The 19805-nt window shown below is 37.8% G+C and overlaps 1 protein-coding gene across 5 annotated transcripts in view; it reads left to right on the plus strand.

Moving 5' to 3' along the window:
• Positions 1-19805, plus strand: part of NKAIN3 (sodium/potassium transporting ATPase interacting 3) — a 404665-nt gene that overhangs the window by 321060 nt on the left and 63800 nt on the right. For 4 of the 5 annotated variants that reach the window (XR_014882537.1, XM_085221178.1, XM_031552871.2 and 1 more), the window contains one exon: positions 468-665. The exons of the other annotated variant lie outside the window; for it this stretch is intronic. Coding sequence is in view for 3 of the 4 variants with exons in the window: in XM_085221178.1 (XP_085077304.1) it covers positions 468-665 (198 nt within the window). In the remaining variant the exon portion in view is untranslated. The remainder of the gene's footprint in view (positions 1-467; positions 666-19805) is intronic. 5 annotated transcript variants of the gene reach the window in all.

A 19805-nucleotide genomic window follows, 5' to 3' on the forward strand; every position in this document is an offset into this window, starting at 1 on the left:
CTTGGCCCAGTTTAAAATAATACCTGATTTTTCTGTAGTTGTTAATTTAAGTAAATATGTGGGAAGTTTATTTTAGATCACTTCTAGAACCATGGAGTAAAACTTTCTCTGTTTCCTGTTCAAAGAATTTATCCTTGATACACATTTTAATTAAATGACAATAAAATTGCTTTTTTAGCAGTGAAGTCCATGAAGACATAGGATATGCACTGTGTTTTGTACTTGGTATGATGGTTCTTCTATTGGACAGGAGCTCCAACGCACAGTTACCAAATAAATGATAAACATTTGCAATTTCCTCTCTCCCTCTTAATGATCTACTTTCATGTTAAAATTATGTGGGTGAAGGGGAAGGTAAGATATGTAGTTTTCCTTTGAATAATTAAAACCATTTTTTATTTCAATTTCTTCATCTTAAATAATACTGAATTAGAGGATTTCATGCTTTTTCCCTCCCTGTCTCCTAGGAAACTGATCTCATGACTTTTAACATCTCAATGCACCGTTCTTGGTGGCGAGAGCATGGGCCTGGCTGCATACGAAGGGTGGTGCGTCCTTCTTCTCCTGGCACCCTAGATGATTACTCCTACGTCTCTGTGACGGGCTGCATAATTGATTTCCAGTATCTAGAGGTCATTCACAGTGCTATCCAAATACTCCTCTCCGTAAGTCCCAATTTCCTCTTGTACTCAGATTCCAGCAATCTTTTTGCATTCAGAGTTCAGTTCTTGTGTGGTTCTTTCTTGATAGGGTAATGTAGCGGTTGATGAATAGCAGCACAGATTTGGAATTGTGTTGTATTTTGAATTAGAGAATGATAGTCACATTATTAAAATGTGCACCACTGTTCTTTTCGCTTATATCTTCCAAGACTCTGTATAGGTGACAAATTGGGATAGTTCCTTTTTTGGCCTTCGCTGGAAGAGGTGAAAACTGTCTTAAGTTCTCAGCTCTCATTCATTCAGATGTGCGGAAAAGGAGAGCAGACTTGTCCAAAATTAGTTTGCCTAAGCCTTTCTGAAGTTCACAATTGCTGATGTTATTTATTCTGTCCTGAATGTAAATATACTTTACTTGATAACAGCTTAGCTTCTCCCAAAGTGAAATATATATGTGACATTTGAAAAAGGTCAGAGAAATATTAGGAATGAGAGTACTCATATTTAACCATGTTACCTGTTCTTTCCTGAGACCCTGGGTTATCAGAATACTCTGCTTTCATGATCCTCTTTTTGTAGTGGCAATGCCAGTCAAATTGCAAGTAATAGAAGTCATTAGAGAAGGTCTGCTGTCTGTCACACAGCTGTTGAGCTGTGCCACGAGTCACTAGGTATCTGAGGGCTGTGAGCAATGCCAGGAAGTACTGGGTCTGGATGAGTTACTTTGAGAGCAGAAGACCAGTCTTAGCCACAGCCTTTCCTCAAGTTCCTGGTTTTGCTTAAGCTCAAAAGCTTCGTTGGCACAAACTTCGTGTGACCTCCTAGAAGTGGTATTTGTTTCATCCTCTACACAGTTAGGAGTGATACAAAGGAAATGGTCCATCAGAAGTGAGTGCATGTAGGTCTGATACACCTCAGATATCTGCACCTATTCTGAGAACAAGTCCTTGTAGTTTGTGCTCCTAACCATGACCACCAGTTCTTGTTGAATAGCATGGGAAAAGTTATGGTTTCCCGTCCATGCCTGCTGATGAGACAAGCTCCATTATATGATCAACAAAGGTCAGATTTCCTAGTATTCCTAGTCTATTCAGTACTTCAAGCTGTTGTACTGACTGCTAATACTGCCACTAGCAAAGTAAGAGAGATTGTTAAGGTAGATTTCATTTATTAGTTTCAAATTTAGTTTGAAATTAGTTTGAAATTTTTTTTCTCAGAAAGTTTGCTGACAACGCCAAGCTGAGTGGTGCAGTTGACATGGTAGAAGGAAAGGATGCCATTCAGAAGGACCTCAGCAGGCTAGAAAGATGGGCCTGGATGAACCTGATGAGGTTCAACACGGCAAAGTGCAAAGTTTTGCACTTGAGCCAGAGGAATCCCAGGCTTTCATACAGACTGGAAGGAGCAGTCCTTGAGAGCAGCCCTGCAGAGAAGGACCTGGGGGTCTTGATAGATGAAGAACTTAATATGAGCCAGCATTGTGCTGTTGTGGCTCAGAAAGCAAATGGTATCCTAGGCTCTATCAAAAGAGGGGTGGCCAGCAGGAACAGGGAGGTGATTGTCCCCCTCTACTCTGCTCCTGTGAGGCCCCATCTGGAGTACTGTGTCCAAGTCTGGAGCCCCCAGTACAAGAAAAACAGAGAGCTGTTGGAGAAGGTCCAGAGGAGAGCCACAAAGATGATCAGGGGACTGGAGCACCCCCCCCTATGAAGACAGACTGAGGGAGCTGGGCTTGTTCAGCCTGGAAAAAAGAAGGCTGTGGGGTGACCTCATTGCAAGCTTTCAGTACCTAAAGGGAGCCTACAAACAGGAGGGGAATCAACTCTTTGAAAGAGTTGATAACTGCAGGATGAGGGGAAATGGTTTTAAGTTGAGGGAGGGAAGATTTAGGTTGGATATCGGGGAAATTCTTTAAAGAGTGGTGAGGTGGTGGAACAGGCTGCCCAGAGAGGTTGTGGATGCTCTGACCCTGGAGGTGTTCAAGGCCAGGTTGGATGGGGCCCTGGGCAGCCTGGTCTGGTATTAAATGGGGAGGTTGGTGGCCCTGCATGTGGTGGAGGGTGTTGGAGATTCATGATCCTTGAGGTCCCTTCCAACCCTGGCCATTCTGTGATTTTTCTCAGATTTTATTTTTCAGTGTAATGACATATTTTGAATGGAATAAATCATTCATTCATTTAAATGAAATGATGGGACAACTCACATGTCTGAGTGCTGTGATAGATGGTTACAGGTTCTTCAGTAGAGAGAGACAGAGAAGTAGAGGTGTTGAGCTAGCCCTGTATGGTGAGGAATGCTTTGGCTGCATGGATCTGGGTAATAGTGATAAAAGCTTTGAGTCAGGGGAAGGACGAGAAGGTGGATATTATTATGGAAATCTGCTATAGAACACCTAATCAGAATGAACCAGCAAATGAAATGTTCTGTAAGCAACTGGAAGTCTCATGGCCACTAGCCCATTGTCTCATTGGCACCTTCAACTTTCCTGAAGTCTGCTGGAAATACACTACAGCAAAAAGTAAACTGTGTTGGAGATTCCTGCAGTGTGTGGAAGATAACTTCCTCAGACAGATGGTGAGACAACCCACTAGGGAAGATGGCCCACTTGTCCTATTCTCTGGAAACAGAGAAGCTCTTATGGGTGATGTGAGGCTGTCTTGGCAGAGCAATCATGAAATGATAGGTTGTTTTTGTTTTGTTTTGTTTTTAACTTTAACTGAAGAAAGGATGGCAATTAGCAGAACTGCTACCTTGGATTTCCAGGGGGCAGGCTTCAACCTATTTAGAGAGCAGGATCATGGAATCCTTTGAGAGGTGATTCTGAAAGGCAAAAGAGTCCAGGCAGACTGAATATTCAAGATTGAAATCTTAGGGGCACCATGCTCAAAAAATTGAGCCATCATGAAATGCTAATACGGAAAAATACAAAAAAATGATGTAATTATTTGTGCAGCATTACATAAAGCATAAGATGTCCATTTCTCGTGTGGTGAATGATTACCTGGAACAATCATAAACAAATTCTGTACACAATACATTGCAATTTCAAAATGAGACAGGGACTTAAAAGACTTGACTGGGAATTAAAGTTGCCAGGTTCAGATATTGCTTTTGACTGATACACACGATGTTAAAATATGCAAAGTAGGGTTTTCCTCCAGTCTTATTATCTTGCTTATCCCATCTGCGAGACACTGTGATTAGCATAGGATCTGTACTTCAAATTCCATTCTGAGTTGTAATTTAGCCTTGTTTAATTTACTGTCACACAGGACAGAAGTCAGCACCTAGATTATCAGGCTTGCTTCGTTTTCCTCTCATTTTCTGTTGACTCAGGAAGGTTCCCATTCATTTCAGATGCATAACTGTTTTCCTAATTGGGATACTAATTTCAGTTGTTAGATAAAATGTTCTTTTACAGTACTGAAGAGATGCTAGAAGGCTGGCTATATAGCCCTTCTTATTTTTCTTCTCGTTGTGTCTAGTCCCAAAAGTAGAACATTCCTTTTTGAACCTTACAGCCCACTTAATTTTCATAACATTTTTATGTGCAGAAGTAGAGTAACAAACCATTTTATAATGTAACAAAAAATTTATTGGCATAACAAATCATTTTATCATCCTAACCCCTGTCCAAATGACTGGAAGGGTATGCAATTCCATTTGATAGGGAATCAGAGCTTTAGTAACAAGAAATCCCTCTAGGAGCAAATACTGGATACCCGTCCAGGTATTTAATTCACTGCAGTTCTCCATTTCTGAAACGTAACTTTTTATTGAAATCTTTCTTTTCTTTTTAAATTGGTATAAAATATTTCTGTTACATAGCTGTAACTACATTAGATCATCTTTTGAAGAATATATTACATAATCATTTATTTAATTCTAACACTCCAAGGCTCCTTCTGTATTTGCTCTATAGTTGTTTCCAAAGAAAATATATTTTACCAGTGAAACAGTAGTTTTGTATCTCATTCTTTATTATACATGACTATTGAAATGAATTGAGTATTGAAGGTTTAAGTACTTCTTTAGATTGGGGAAAAATCAAGGGAAATATGGGAGAGTGAGATGCAATTAAAAATAAATATACTTAAATTGTGCATTTAAAATTTACATTTGTTTTATGCATAGTATATCACTTTGTTATTAATATCTGCACATTAGCTTTAAATTTAAAATACAAGTTTCTTTACAGAAACCTGAAGTTTTTGAGAATAAATGTATGTTCCAGTCAAAATCAAGGCAGTTTTAGTGATTTTGAGAGGGGTCTTTACAGAGAATTTTGTAGTAGATCCTGAAGCTTATATCACAGTAAGTTTGTCCACAGCTGCACTGTGAAGCAGAAACATCCAAGCCAAGGTTCATGGGGGTAGTTCTGGAATTAGCAGCAGTATAATTTCATCAGTACTGAAAAAGCAAAACGAATTAATGTTAGCAGAGTGAAAAGCTAACACTAGAATGCTTCAGGGGACACGAGTTATAACCTTCTCATGTCACTGCACTGCACAAGGTGAGCCTAACTTTCCACTGAGGTCTAATGACAGTACTCTTCACTGTATGGTAGAGGTATACCTAAAATCTAGAACACTGACGGGAACAAAAGATATAAGAGGAAAAAAAGGAAAAAAGGAAAAAAAAAAATAACAACCACCAAAACACTAAACACTCAAAGCATTCAATATGTTTGGTATGTTACTGCTGACCAAAGCCAGGATATTTTGAAGAAAAGCACTGCTTCACTTAGCAGAGGTCAATCTGGTGATCTTGTCAGTATCGATTAGTATAGCCCCTAGGTGACAACAGGACCTATAAATGACGAACGGTCATCAAAAAAAAAACCCACAAGCCGACCAATCAACCAAACAGAAAACACTCCTGGAGAGTTACCTCATTTTCACTGCACTACAAAGCCAGTCAAAGATGTGATTTAGTGAGATAAGATAAATGAAGCTTATCCATAGTGGTGCTGAAAGCAGCAAGCACACTGGCCTAAGTTAAAGTCAAGCAGTAATCAACAGGGGATAATTTAATTGCTAGCAGTACTACCACAACACAACCAGAAAAATTACTTCCTTTCTGCAGAATTACTGTATGTAATGAAGTTATAATATCACAACTATAAGAACAGTCAAACCTACTCAAAAGTAGCAAAATTGGGATTTGGATTCTGTGACCACTGGATAAGTGAGCAGTCTGTCCATCTTACCTACACACATCACTGAAGCATGCCTAGGAAACAGGGTGTTGAGGCCAACTGGCTTGGGGCAACTCATGTCTACACTGTTGGTCTCAGTCTCCAAAATACACTAGGACCTTCAAGCCACTCATAAGGAATAAAACTGGGATTGTTTTTCCAACCAAAACTGTGCTGGGAACAGTTTGGGAGATTACTGTCTGCTGTCTGGAACAGGCTGAACTCAAGCCATGTGGCAGCATGGGTGACTGTGTGCCAGTGCCAGGAACACTCTCAGGCTTACAGGAATTTCCTTCTGTTGATGCAGCCACGGTGGGCAAATCTCCAGCTGCAATTCATTCCTCAGGGCGGACCTAGGAAGGATCTGGCAAGTAGTTAAAAGGGTCTGTCTAGTTAAAGGAGTGTATAAATCTTTGGTTAACACCAATATTTTACTTTTTTTAATCTCAGACGCAGAAGCTAGAGATCAACCTTTTTGACATGATTGAGTAGAATGGCATGACATCCAGCAATTACAGGAATGTTTTATGACAGCACACAATGTCAGACAGTCAATACTGGGCTGATCTCATTAATTGAAATCCTTACTAATATCCGTATTGGTTAATAGCTGAAACCAGTGGTTTTCAGTTCAGAAGCATTCTATTCTGTTAAGCACTTCCACCATCCCCATATGGCACTGTGTGAGCAGCTCCACCCCTGTGTTAAGCTACATGTGTCTGTCTTGTGTCAATAGTTCTGCTACTGAGAGAACTGAGCATGGAGCTGGGGCTTTGTGTGGATAAGGATTGCGTTTCTGTGCTGTTTATGAATGTTTTGCCTTTCAACATGTTTCATCTGATTTATACTTTCTTGATGTACAGCTAGAAAAAAAAACTGAAACTGGGTGTGAAGCCAAAGATTGAGAGAGATGTTTAATTTATTCTAGGAATTGATTTCATTTATACTTTGCCTCATTATGGCCCTCAAGAAAAGTCTATTTTGCATAAATAGTGGATTGAAGATGGTATCAAAAGCAGTGGGGCTGTTTTAGTCTAAAAGTCTTTATTGTAGAGCTCACTGGGGCTAAAACTATTAAAGAGCCTGAAGTAGGTGTTTACTTGGGTTGATGCAATCAGTCTGGTACAGGAACACATCTAGTGTGTGTACAGCAATGTGGCAGTGTGGAGGCAGCTTGCACTCCTCTATAGCAGTTGGAGGTGGAGGACTTCATGTCTGATATATCTAATGATTATTCTGCATGCAAGAGATAACAAAACCACATTTAACTGGACACTGTCTCCCAGGATTTAGATTAGACAATAAGATTATGTCCTGAAAATAGCTCTCCCCAGTGCACTTTTCAATTCTTGAACTCATAAATATTGTGCTTTCTCTAGCAATGGACTTCTAAAGCAGCTTTCAATACAATGTCTGAATGTTTGGTAACGTGTTCAGTGCTGGTAGAAGAATTGCAACCTCTGTTACACCATAACATACACTCTGTATGTTAATGATATTTATGTACTCACTATCATTAAAAATAGTACTCACCTGTCTGAAAGATTCATACCTACTGATGAAATTTGATGCCACGCACTTCTAAAAATCTAATCTTCCTTAGATTTGTTATTCTTACATTTTCAGATTCTCTTGTTTTAATTAACCAGATAGGGTCATTTCAAATATACTGGATTTTTTTTATTATTATGATTGTTCCTAATATCCCTGCCATAAAATTAGTTTGTTCCTCTTATTTTTGAGGGATTAATTCCTCTTATTTTTGTCATAATTATCTGTTGTCCTAAATGTATATGACCAGAAGATGCAATGTCACTTCTATAGAGAAATGAAAAACAATGTGATTTGATTACATTATTTCTGTGTATCTGTCACCAGCCATTGTCTCATGGCATCCCATGGGATTGCCTCGCTTTGGGGATTATTAATACCCTCCCACCTCAAAAGAATCTGCCAAATGTTAATTTTGTAATACTGCAATGAATTATTACATTTGTCAAATTTAAATGCTTTTTTCATCAGAGAAAAATGCAATTTAATTACCAACCTTATTTAGCACAGTAGACATTAAAATGGAGTTTATGATTTTTGTGTAAATAATTAATCAAGTGAAACATTGTGAGTATTGAACTATAGAGAGGGTAAGTGTAGAAGCATTGCCAGAGTTACTTAATGATATTCAGATCATTGACCAAGCTTTTACTACTGAGCCATAAGTCCAAATCCTTTTTAGATTAATTTGGATGGCTCTTCCTGTATCTCCAGTGTTAAGAACTGCTTTCTCCATTGTAAAAGCTCCTGGAGTTGGTGTGAAAGAGGTTGTAAAGGAGCTTTTGCTCCTCCCTTCTGGCAATCATAGCTACAACTTGCTTCTTATTCATTTAGATATAACAAAAGGGCTAATTATATCAATATGTGATGGGGTGCCTCCAAGGCACTGCAGCACTCTGCTTTTTTCCATTAGTTATGGCCATGTTATTTTTATAATTGGACAGAAAAAGATGCTAGGGAGCACATCATGTATGCTGTTGTCCAAAGAAAAGCCTTGGAGGGGCTGACACCAGTGCTCAGTCAGGTTCCTTACTCTTTCCATTTCCCCGAGTGATGTGTGATTGATGAAGAAAGCCAGTCAACATCAGCACATGATAGAAAAATATGAGGCAATTTACTGTTAAGGGCTACAAGAATGGTGCATGAGAAAATATAGTAGTCCTAAAGGTATTACCTCTCTCCTTGAATGTTTGCTTGTAACTTTCAAATTGCAAATAGTTTGCAAACAAAGAATTGTGCAAGTGGCATAGAAAATTAACTTTGTTCTGTCTGCAGAGCTCAACTTCAACGTTTTTCAAAAAGGGGGTGTCATGGTTTCATGGTTTTTCATCGCTATTCCAGAGATGACAGAAGGTATGAAAGAAGTGCCTAATAATAATAGCCAGGAAGACCTGTCTTCTCCAAGGTTCATTAGAAGTTCAGAGTGATAACCAGATCATTAAAAGTCAGAAGAACTTACTCAGCCTTGGCAGTTTTACAGGAGCTTTCAGTCTCTGGAACAGACTGCAGAGAAGATAGCTTATGCCAACCTGTGGCTTTGTACTAGCTGTCTCATACATTTATTGCAGTCTCTGCCTTGTGCAGGTTCTCCAGTGTTTGTAGGATTAGATCAGGAACCTACTTCTCCTTTGCCGATATCAAGCCGTCAGTGTTGAAAAATACACATTCAAGAGAATTGAAGTTAGTGAGTGGCTGTATCTGCACCTATGTTCTAAAAATTACTTTGTCCTTTACTGTTAGTTTTAGTTAGACCCCATTGTGCTTGACAGTGAATAGATTGGGAAAATACGCAAGTATGTGTGCCTAATTACCAGTCTGAATAAATAAAGGAACTGCCTGAGACAAAAGCAAGAAATGCATATGGCTTTTTGCCATCTGAGCTTTCCTTCCATGAATGATCCTGCTTTTTCAAGCAGCTTGTTTAAAAGGAACTGGAATCACTGATAATGTAGCTATTTACATGTCTACTTATTCACTAACTGTTATGATGTGGATTTGCGAGAGGATCAGACAACACTTGAAGTGGAGCTGGTTAAAGGTGAGGGGATAGGGGACAGCAGTTTAAGCACTGGCAATATGGCAGTGTCTTTGCCTTGTCAGCTAATCAATATGATAACTAAATTGTTCTAGACATATTGCAGGACTTGATATAGATCTGTTTTCTGTTGACATGAAAATTATTAGGGCATTTTTCCAGCATCTTATATGAAAAAATCAATGAAATTGTGAAAATATTATGAAATGTTTTCATTTACAGGAAAAAATATTTTAAGTAAAAATGAAAGCCCACTGTTAATTTTAAATTTTAGAATTTCATGAATGTTTCTATGTAAGTATCACAGAAACATGAGAGAGAAATAGAAGATTTGGAAAATAACTTACCTTCAACTTTTGCTTGAAATTATCTTTCTACGACACAGGCATTATGATAAACTTTACATCTGCATCTTAGTGATGATAATTCTGTCAGATATTTTCATTCAGATCTATCTCCACGGTTTTTCAAGTTAACCTGAACTGACACTGAACTGGGAGTTGCAGTGTCCCAGCACACAGTAAGCCCAGTGGCTGCTGGTTCCAATATAACAGAGCATCCCAGCAGACAGACAGAGGTAGTGGAAGTGGTAAAGACATCAATCAGAATACTGAAATCATGGTCTGCTGGGGATTTGTAAATTAGAAGAGAAAGAACTGTCTGTGCTGGAAAAAAAGATTAGCAATTTTGTTGTTTTTTAGGGAATGAGGAAATTCAGCATTCCTCAGTTAGATAAAAATCAAGCAATATTTTCTTTGGACTTTAGGAACACTATTGACCATATGTTCTGTTAGCTGTTTGGTCTGCTACTGATACCAAAGATCCTGGAAAATCCTGCTTAAGCAATAGCACAGCACTCCAAGGATGTTCCTCTTTGCCTCTCCAGATACTGCCAAACTTTCAGGAAACTCTGTGGCAACCAGTGCATGGTGACTTCTTTGGAAGATGCAGTCATATTAGCACCTTTTTGCTGAGCAGCAATACAATACAAACAGCCCTGCTATGTCCCCAGTAGCATGCTGTTATCGCATCCACTCCATTTGCAAAGCTGTTATGTCACGCAAGGAAATGAGCTCCTTCTCTAGGTGAAGTGCTCATGTGGCTGAATAGGTTTTGCTTTTTCTAATTGATTTTTAGATGCAAACACATTTTTAAATAATAAGAAGGTATTTCACCAACGTGGGCCGATTTCTTAGCCTGAATGTGCATGTCTACTGTAAAGAAGGCAGGCATACCAGCAGTAAGCCTCACACTGCAGTCTTGCTGATCCTAACAACAATAGATTTGTGCTTGCTAGTAGTCATGAGAATATTTCCTTTTGCTTACAACATTGCTAACCATGTGACTGGTCTTTCCTACACTGGGGAAAGTATTCACTGATTAAAAATCATATCTGTGTGAGCTGTTCACCGATGGGACATTTTTCTTTTAATCATGTACTGAATTTGCAGCCTAGCTCTGACATTTAAATTTGCCACCTGAACGTGACCTGACTATTTCTATTTTTCCCTTTTGACTACAGTCCCAGATGATTTGTAACACTAAGTGCTGCACTAACACTGTCCTAAGGAAATGTGGGAACACAGAGCTGGAATTTCACTAGACAAGCAGTGGAACAACTCAGACTCCTCGAGGTTTGAGGGCATGATTTATCTTTTACTGAGGAAAAAGGTCGATGTGCATATGTGCTCCTCTCAGAACTACTCACAGAAAGATAAGGTGTTCTTGAAAAATATCTTTTGATTTAGGAAGATTCCGTAATATATCTGTATATCTATTCTTTGTTCATGCTCTAGTATTGCAGAAAGTGTTGTAAAACTTGGTCGTGCTGCCAGACTTGTTCTTTTGCTCCTTCAGTGCCTTTCAGAGAAGATGGTGCTGCAACACTGTGATTCACAAAAGGAAGGAAGTGAAGGAGGGAGGGGTTATAACCCACAAGACTCATTCTCAGTGGTTGCAGATTGTAGTACCTAGATAACAACGGCAATACAACATGAGTACAGTTAAGGCACAGGTTTGTGAGTGCATAAGAAGTGGTGCCTTCCTGTATCACAGTAGCAGTGAAGGTAGAGATGCATGATGAATTTTATTTTATTTTTTTTAACTTCTATTTGTTTTTTCAGTGGTTGTCAGGCTTGCCTAAGGGAAAAAGCAGTTTTATTGCACTTTTATAAAGCAAAAGAAATGAGTTTTAGATCATGGAATGAAAATGGACAAACAGAAGTGAGAAGGCTGGTATTTTAGGTTATGGCTAGGAATACATTTGTATAACGATTGTTGTGTTCTCTGAAGGTAGATAATAGACAGAGACAGAGTGAAACTGATGCTTGAATAATTTCTTTGCTGTGGTTTGATTACGATTTGAACAGGTAAGATTGCTAGTGGTCTTGAAAGGGAGACTGATGTGAATTGCTTTCAGCTTGTAAGTTCTCTTCACATGTCAGTAATAATTCTGAGAGAACAAAATCACCTTAAGTTAGAAGCCTGAAAAGCAAATTCATTTCTTCTTGCCCTGGGAGAATAGGCAGAAAGCGTCAACTGAAACAATTGCCGACATGGAAAAAACAGAAATTATGAATAATGGTGTTTCTCTACAATTCTGATGTTAACCTGAATCAAAATGATAATTTAATGAATGTGTTGTGCAAGACCATCTTAGTTTCAGCTGGGATGGAATTCTTTTCTTCAGAATGTCTGCTACGATGTTATGTTTTGGTTCTAGGAGAAAAACAATACTGGTACCACACTGATGTTTATAGTTGCTGCTAAACATCACTGTGTAGAGCCAAGGCCATTCACAGCAAAGGGCTCAAGGAGGGCCCAGGGAACAGAGTTAGGACAGCTAACTTAGACTGGCCAAAGGGATATTCCATAGTATATGCCATCAAACGGAAGGAGTTTTGAAGTGAATGGGAGTTCATCGCGCTGTCTTCCATTGCTCAGTGAGCTAGCTGGGCGTTGGTTGATGGGTGAGAAGAATTGCTTGTGCATCGCTTGTTACATACCTTTATATATATGTCCATAACTATTTTCCTTTTCTCAATCTTAGTAAATAAGTTTTATCTCAACTCGTAAGTTCTACTTTGTTTTTTATTTTTCACTTTTTCCCCATCCCACTGGGAGCGAAAGGGGAGCGAGCCAGCAACTGTGTGGTGCTGAGCCTCCGTCTGAACTTATGACATACATAGAGATTTTTCAAGAAATCATTTCTAATAATGCAGAAGCAACCTAGCTTACTTTTCTTTTAACTTCTATGTAAATTCTTGCTATGTAGTTTAATTGATGATCATTGTAAATTAAAAATCACTGTGTTAAAAACAACCTCTTAAAAGTACACTATCATTTCCTTTTTTACTTGTAATTAGTTTATTTTTATCCTTTTGGTTATCTTAAAATGTATCTAATATTAATACACATGATTTTATACAAAATAAAAACATTTAAAATACAAAGATCAATGTAGAAAATTAAAACTACATTGTGAACACTTATATCAGAGTAGCTGAAGTGTTTTTTCAAGGAAAGAAAACACTGATTTCTAGAGTGAATTTTCAAGAGTGAAATCACACGTAGTGGATATTTGAAATACCCTCTCCATCACCTGTAGGCTTTCTTACAAATTTGATCCCACTGTCTCGATACTGATTTTTTTTTTTTTACTCAGGCAAACAGGAATGAGCCAGTAATTTCACCATTTCTTCATACTGAAATACCATGACATAGCAAACATATTGCATGAAAATGCCTTCCCTAAATAAGCTCGTAGAGGAGCAATAGTTTTGAGTCTAGAACACCACTGGACAAGCCTCAAGTTTATTTTACTTTCAGCATTACTTTTTTATTTTCTTTAACTGGGAGATCTGGATGAACTATGTACAAGAGCATCTATTACCTCACTGCCAATGTCACTGAAGCTAAATCAATTCTCTGTGTATTTTGTTATGGTGCATATAACTGGGAGTAAGTGATGGGAAGCCATGCTGGGGTTTTCCCAGAAGCAGCTTCACAAGAAATCATTCCTGCTAGGAAAATAAACTATATTTTTATATTCTTTTGTCTGAAAGGACTCTGACTTAGGCTTTGCTAGTAATATCAGCTAGCCCAGACTATTTCTCCTAGCTTATTTTAGAAAGAAACACTAAAAGTTTTGAATACAGAAGATTAGTTCATTAAAATAATTATATATTAAAAAAAAAAACACAAAAATTGAAGTAATTTACTTCTGAAAATCCCTTTCCCATGCAAAATGAAGAACAACATCTAAGACTATGGATACATCCCTACATTTGCTTTATAGGCTGCCTGATTTCATGAAGGACCAAAGGAGTAACAGTATGGTAACATTTATTCAAACTACCAGCCACTGCATATCAAAGTATCTGAAGAAATAATGTCATCTAGAAAAAATACTTTACTAATTAAAGCTCCCTAACTTGCATTTATCTTTTTGCTTGAAGTTATTTGAACAATAATGATGTTGAAAAATGCTTGATTTGTAAACTCTTCCAAACCAACTGTTTCTATTTCGTGTTAATATTCCCACCCTGTTCCTGGGACAGAAAACATTCAGTAGTAGATGTAGTGATGAGAACTGAGTATTTTAGGATCCCTTCTGGAGCATGAACAGAGATTAGTTTGAAGAGAAGGGCCTGAGCCGTTAGATGAAGAGGTACCAGACCTCTGCTCACTGTCTGCTGTCACCTGGGTCCTCATCACAAATAAATGAAAGAATTTTACAATTGCAGTTGTTTCTCTCCTTTGAGCAAGCCACCACTGGCCCATGGAAACTGCAGCTGGATGACAGGGAAACTGGGAACAGGATGCCTGCACTCAAGCCTGTTTTTCAGGCTCAGGGGCCAGAAAAGGCAAGAATGTTCTTTGGTTTGGAATCTGACCTTGCTTTTATTGACATCTGCATTCCAGGCTCAGTGACTATGATTGTCATGTTCCTCAGAAACAACTTAATTCATCTTGCTTTTCCTGTTTCATCACCAGCACGTGCTTCACAAATTAGGGGCTCCATGATGTACAGAAGAATTTTTGAGCATGGTAGAGACTGATGACTTCCATCCAGTGAGAAATTGAAGCACTCTATCACGTAAAATAAGTAAAACATGAAGTAAAGAAAAATATCCTCAAATGAGTTAAGAACTTTGTAACTTACCCTGCTGCAGACAAACTGGACTTCTGAGGGAGGTTGTACAGAAATTTTTCAGAGAATAAATGTCTTTGATTCTGCTTTTACTTGAGGAAAATTAAAAATGCAAACAAAGCAAGAGGGATGTGGGATTATCTGTGCAGCTTTGAAGTGGCAGTTGGAGTGAATCCATTCTTACGATCCAACATATTCAAAACAATAAGGATAAAAGTGATGCTTTACATGGAACATCATCTGTGCCTATAGCATATGTAAAGACTTTGCCTTGAATATGTTTTGCATATTTCCATGGTGAATTAAAACCTTTTTTGAGACAGAATTCCTTTCATTTGAGGAAACAGAGGCTCTTGAGAATGAAAGTACATCTGCACAGTATAGACTTACTTTCCCACTCCTTTCATCTCTTAGTTTCCTGTTTCCAATTTGTTGCTGAAATCAGCGTTTCAGTCTAAGGCTCAGATTATGATTTTCTGATATACAGAAAGAAGAACTCTCAACAGAAAATACACTGAATACTTGTGAACAACCAGAATATATAGAAAAAGGAGGCTGAATCTGAATGTTTACACTTTTCAGAAATAGTAGACCTTGTCAGTTGCCCCAGTCATGAATACACTAATTCAAAATTCACATCCTATGCCTGGTTCACATAGCTTTCTTTTTAGTTTAAAAAAAAAAAAAAAGTATTAAATAACAAAAACAGTATTCCATTCTCAATTCTGTAGAATTAATTTCTTTTTCTGGACTTGCTCTACTCAGTGGTAGAAATTCCTACCAGGATCAAAAATATAGGGTGAAGTATATAATATATTCATTTGTTCTTATAAGATATGTTTGTATGAATATAAACTACATAGTATATAATTTTGTTTTTTTTTTAAGAATGTGTGCACTTCTAATCTGTAAAATGCCAGATCCCTGAACAATTCCAGTTCCATATTGCCAAGATCAAAGTCTAGGTGCTTCAAGGAGCTGGAGAAGAAATTAAAAAAAAAAAAAAAAAAAAAAGAAATGTGTTTTCTAATTATACTCTGTCAGATACACTGTATAAACAGAGAAGCTGAGCTGGTTTATGTCAGAATTCATTTGGTTATTCACTACACAATGGATTTAATAATCCTATAAATATTTATGAGTAAACTGCAGAAGGCTTACTCTTTCTTCCCACATGTGGGGACTTTAAAATGGGGACCATCTTAGTTCAAAATTTAATGTTTTGGTTGCTACTTAATGCATTTGAACTTATGGGTCTACATCACATACGCATACTCTCTAGATTGTTACTCACAGACAATATTTTGGGATATAATTCAAGAGGAATTTGCCTATAACTGCCTAACTCCCAAAGCCACTGCAGGCAGCATACATTGGAGTTGGAAAAGATATAAGGTAGGAGCTGCTTTGCACTTTGGCCTGAGGCAGCATCAGCTGGGCTGTGTGAATTAGTAATATTTAAATGCGTAGTTCAGACTAAGCAATAATCCCAATAGAAAGGAATGGAAACAGAAAGGAAGAAGCAGGTTTGACTTTAATGACTGGGTTTTTGCAGATACGGTGTCATTAAGAATGCTACTGCCACCTCAGCGAGTCATACAGTCTGCAAAGCAACCTTTTCCTAAAATGAATATCTAATTTGATTTCTGATAGCATCACATGAACAAGTTAAATTCAATATTCATATTCATTCCATCTGAATTTATTATTAATATCTTTCAGATGAGAGTAATTTCTATATTTTCCTCCTCTATATCTTCCATCATTCACCTTTAGTCATAGAATAAACTGCAATTGACTCTCTTTGTAGATCAAAAACTTTGTTCAGTTCCCACTTTTCTCTCACTTATCCTCTTTAGGACTTTTTTTTTGTTTATCAGTGTTCTAAAATGAGAATTAAGTCCTGGGTGTTCTTGTTCTTGTTTTCTGTGTTAGTGAGCATTCATGCTCACATGTATATTCCACACTGAGCAGTGAGCATAGGCAAGCATCATTAACTCATGGTTCTGCTAAACCCTGAATTGAATTCTGTTGAAAGCAGAAACTCTGTTTCTGAGCTTCACAGATTGAATGAAGCCCTTGTGCAAGCAAATGTAAGATTAAGGTGTACAGAGCCCATGGAAGGCAGGCTAACTTCTGTTGATACCCTTGCTAGAGTTCTTGCAATGTTATCCTTAGTACAGCTCACATGCATTTATTTTTGTGTTATGTTTCTGATGAAAGCCAGATAAAACTTCCAGTGCTGTGGTTCACATCAAGCAAAGATCTCTTTCTGCATGAAACATAACTGGAACCTGCTGTAGGACACCTCAGGCATGAGAGCCCTAACAGGCATTCATCTGATGGGATCAGACCATGGCTAGCTCAAAAGTTAAAACCAAACCAAAACAGAAGAACATGGTATATGCATAATGTGTTATAAGGTTCTCAGGTCCAGCAGTTTTGCTGTTCAGTACCTTGTGGTCTGCACTGCTTGCTGATGTAGTTACTACCCTCATGGTTGCCTAGATTGATAAAACACTTCTGCTAGTGGATAATTCTGCCACATATAAAATATTCTGCCTAAAATTTTCCGTAGTATGAGAATGACTGAAACTAACTTAGTTCTACTACCCAACCTTTTCTGAGAAAGAGAAAAAGCTCCACCCTACCAATTTAAAAAGAGAAACCTTATATTGTTATATCCCCGTTGTGAAATAGGGATTTGAAGTCTGCAGGGAGAAAGAGATAAAGAGGAATGTTCTCATGTTAAATAATTTTGTTCTCTGACTGCACAGGTATTTGGTAGAGCTCTGTTTCAGTAGTGTCTTTTAAATGTGTCAGATCTGTTCTCTGACAGTTCTGTTAATGCAGAGCAGTCTCCAGCCTTGGTGCTGTTTTGCACTGTTCCCATAGGTGAGCTGCAAAGGCCAGCAGATATTTTACTTACATATTTTACTACACCTCCTCCAGGAGTGGCCAATATGCATCATCTTTAATCTCATGCTCTTGCTGATGATGTGTGAAGAGGCAAGGTAAGCAAGAACCTATAGAGAAGAGTTAAGAATGTATGAAGAAGCCAAGTGACAAAGAAAGGAGAAATCCTCCCCTTCTAACGTTAGGCATGCTCTTCAGAGCTAGTTCTAAGTAACACGTGCACATCCTCTATGAAAGCACAGATGCTCTATTTCTTGTATACTCTCTGCTCCATCCCTCACTATTAGTGTTAAACATCTTTCTATATCAGTACCTATACTATCATTCATGCATAATCTCACTTGACATTTCTGGGTTATCTACAGCCAGTGTGTCTGAATATAAGTGAAGGAACATTACTAATTAAGCACCAATTTTGAAATACCCCAATTCTTTTAACTTTGTTGTTCTATTCATTTATGTAGACAGTAATTGACACTGAACTACTGCATACCTGCACATATTAGGACTAATTGCTATTTACTATTTTTTTGAGAAAAAAAAACGGGATGTAAAGACTCAAAAGAACTGCTAGCTGCTACTCGGTTGATGTGTACTGTAAAATCTAGGGCAAATTATGAAGTCTTCACAATTACTTCTTTTTTCTTTATAGTGCCTTTGGTAACTTTTGTCTCTCTGATCCTGAAAAAAATGCTGAAGTTCTTCAAAGGGTGCTGAGCATTTCCTAGATCAAACTCTTTGATATAAATGTGTTGGCTGAGTGATTCTGTTTGTACTTGTCCGTCTAGCATAATGCTGATGCTTAGCAAATGGAAACAGTATCATTTGAAGATGAATAAAAAAAGGCAGTCCAAGAAAAAGGGTACTCTGTACAGCAAAGATCAGACTCCTTGTGTGCACCACACTACACAATACCATGAAATTGTTATTCCCACTGTTTCCACTGTTCTTTTATTTGTTAAACAATTGCTTGAAAGATGTGTTTAGATTTTATCCAGTGATATGTCTGAAAATAAGTATTCTGTTTAACAGATATCACCAATTTCTTTAATGGACATTAGGCTACTGTCACACAAACACAGGACGTTTTGTCTCAGAGGTATTCATAAACTTCCCAGAATTTATTCAGGATAATTTAGTGGCCAAAATAAAAAGCTATCATCAACACTAAGAAACAGATTTATTTTAGAAGTAACAATCCTGAACAAGCAGGAACACATTGCATCTGACTATCATTTAGTAATTAGCGTTTTGTGTTTCTCAGAACATCCATTCATTCAGGCTTTAGCAGCATCTTGTCTTTGAATTATGATTTACAACAAGCCAAAGCGAGGCACATGAGACCAAGCAGACAGAACAGCGATGCCTGTCACATGGGCAAGTGCTGCTGCTTTTTAAGTACCAGAAAAAGATTTAAATGAGCAGGGAGCCTTCAAAGAAAGCATCAATCTAAGGAAGCAGTAAAAAAATACCTTCTGTCATTGGCATGATTTCAGCTGAGCAGAGATACTCAACACAATGCCAAAGATTTTGAAACCAGACAAGTACAAGATATCAAAGGAATGCAGACATGGTAAAAATCCCTCATGGTATTTCGTTAAGAAGCAGATCACAAAGAGAGAGGACAATGGTACTTAGCTAGAGAATAAAACTAACTGTTTCTTTCCCCTCATTAATATATGTGATTGTGTGATTAGCTTGGTTAAGTCTCTTAAAATTGAGAGTATATTAACAGAGGCAAATAAATACAAATAGCTATTTCCAGAATAAGCATCCCCATAAGATTCATGAATCTTATGGGAATAGACTATGATTTTTGAGACTTTATTATGGAGGAATATTCTATGTAAGTAAATTTTAGGCAATTGGTTGCCTGCACAATTTCCCGATAGTATAAACTATAAATAAATATCAGCTGGCAGTGGGTCATTCAGCCATGTTTTACATCCTGTTCTGTAGTTGTACTAATATGATTGTAACAGAAAAGAGGACTGTTAAAATGAAGTGCTGGAAGCCTTAACTGTCTCAAGGAGTAAATAGCCATTCTTTTGAGATGAGGATGTGTCTGAGCTTCATATTTCTTATGGACTGATTGTCATTGTTATCTTTTTCATTTGCAAGTCATTTTTCCACTTGTGCACAGTGCATCTTCATATGCATTACTGCATTTCTTCTGGGAACTGCTGGTTTACCCTAGTTGTCAGAAAGTTTGGGTGCCTCCTCCTCTAGAAGTGATGTCCACTGACCATGAGTTCTCGCAGGCATCCCACAGTACCTGGCTGACCAATATCTTGT

This window comes from Meleagris gallopavo, chromosome 3, assembly GCF_905368555.1.
Source record: "Meleagris gallopavo chromosome 3, MGAL_WU_HG_1.1, whole genome shotgun sequence".
Taxonomy (NCBI): Eukaryota; Metazoa; Chordata; class Aves; order Galliformes; family Phasianidae; genus Meleagris; species Meleagris gallopavo.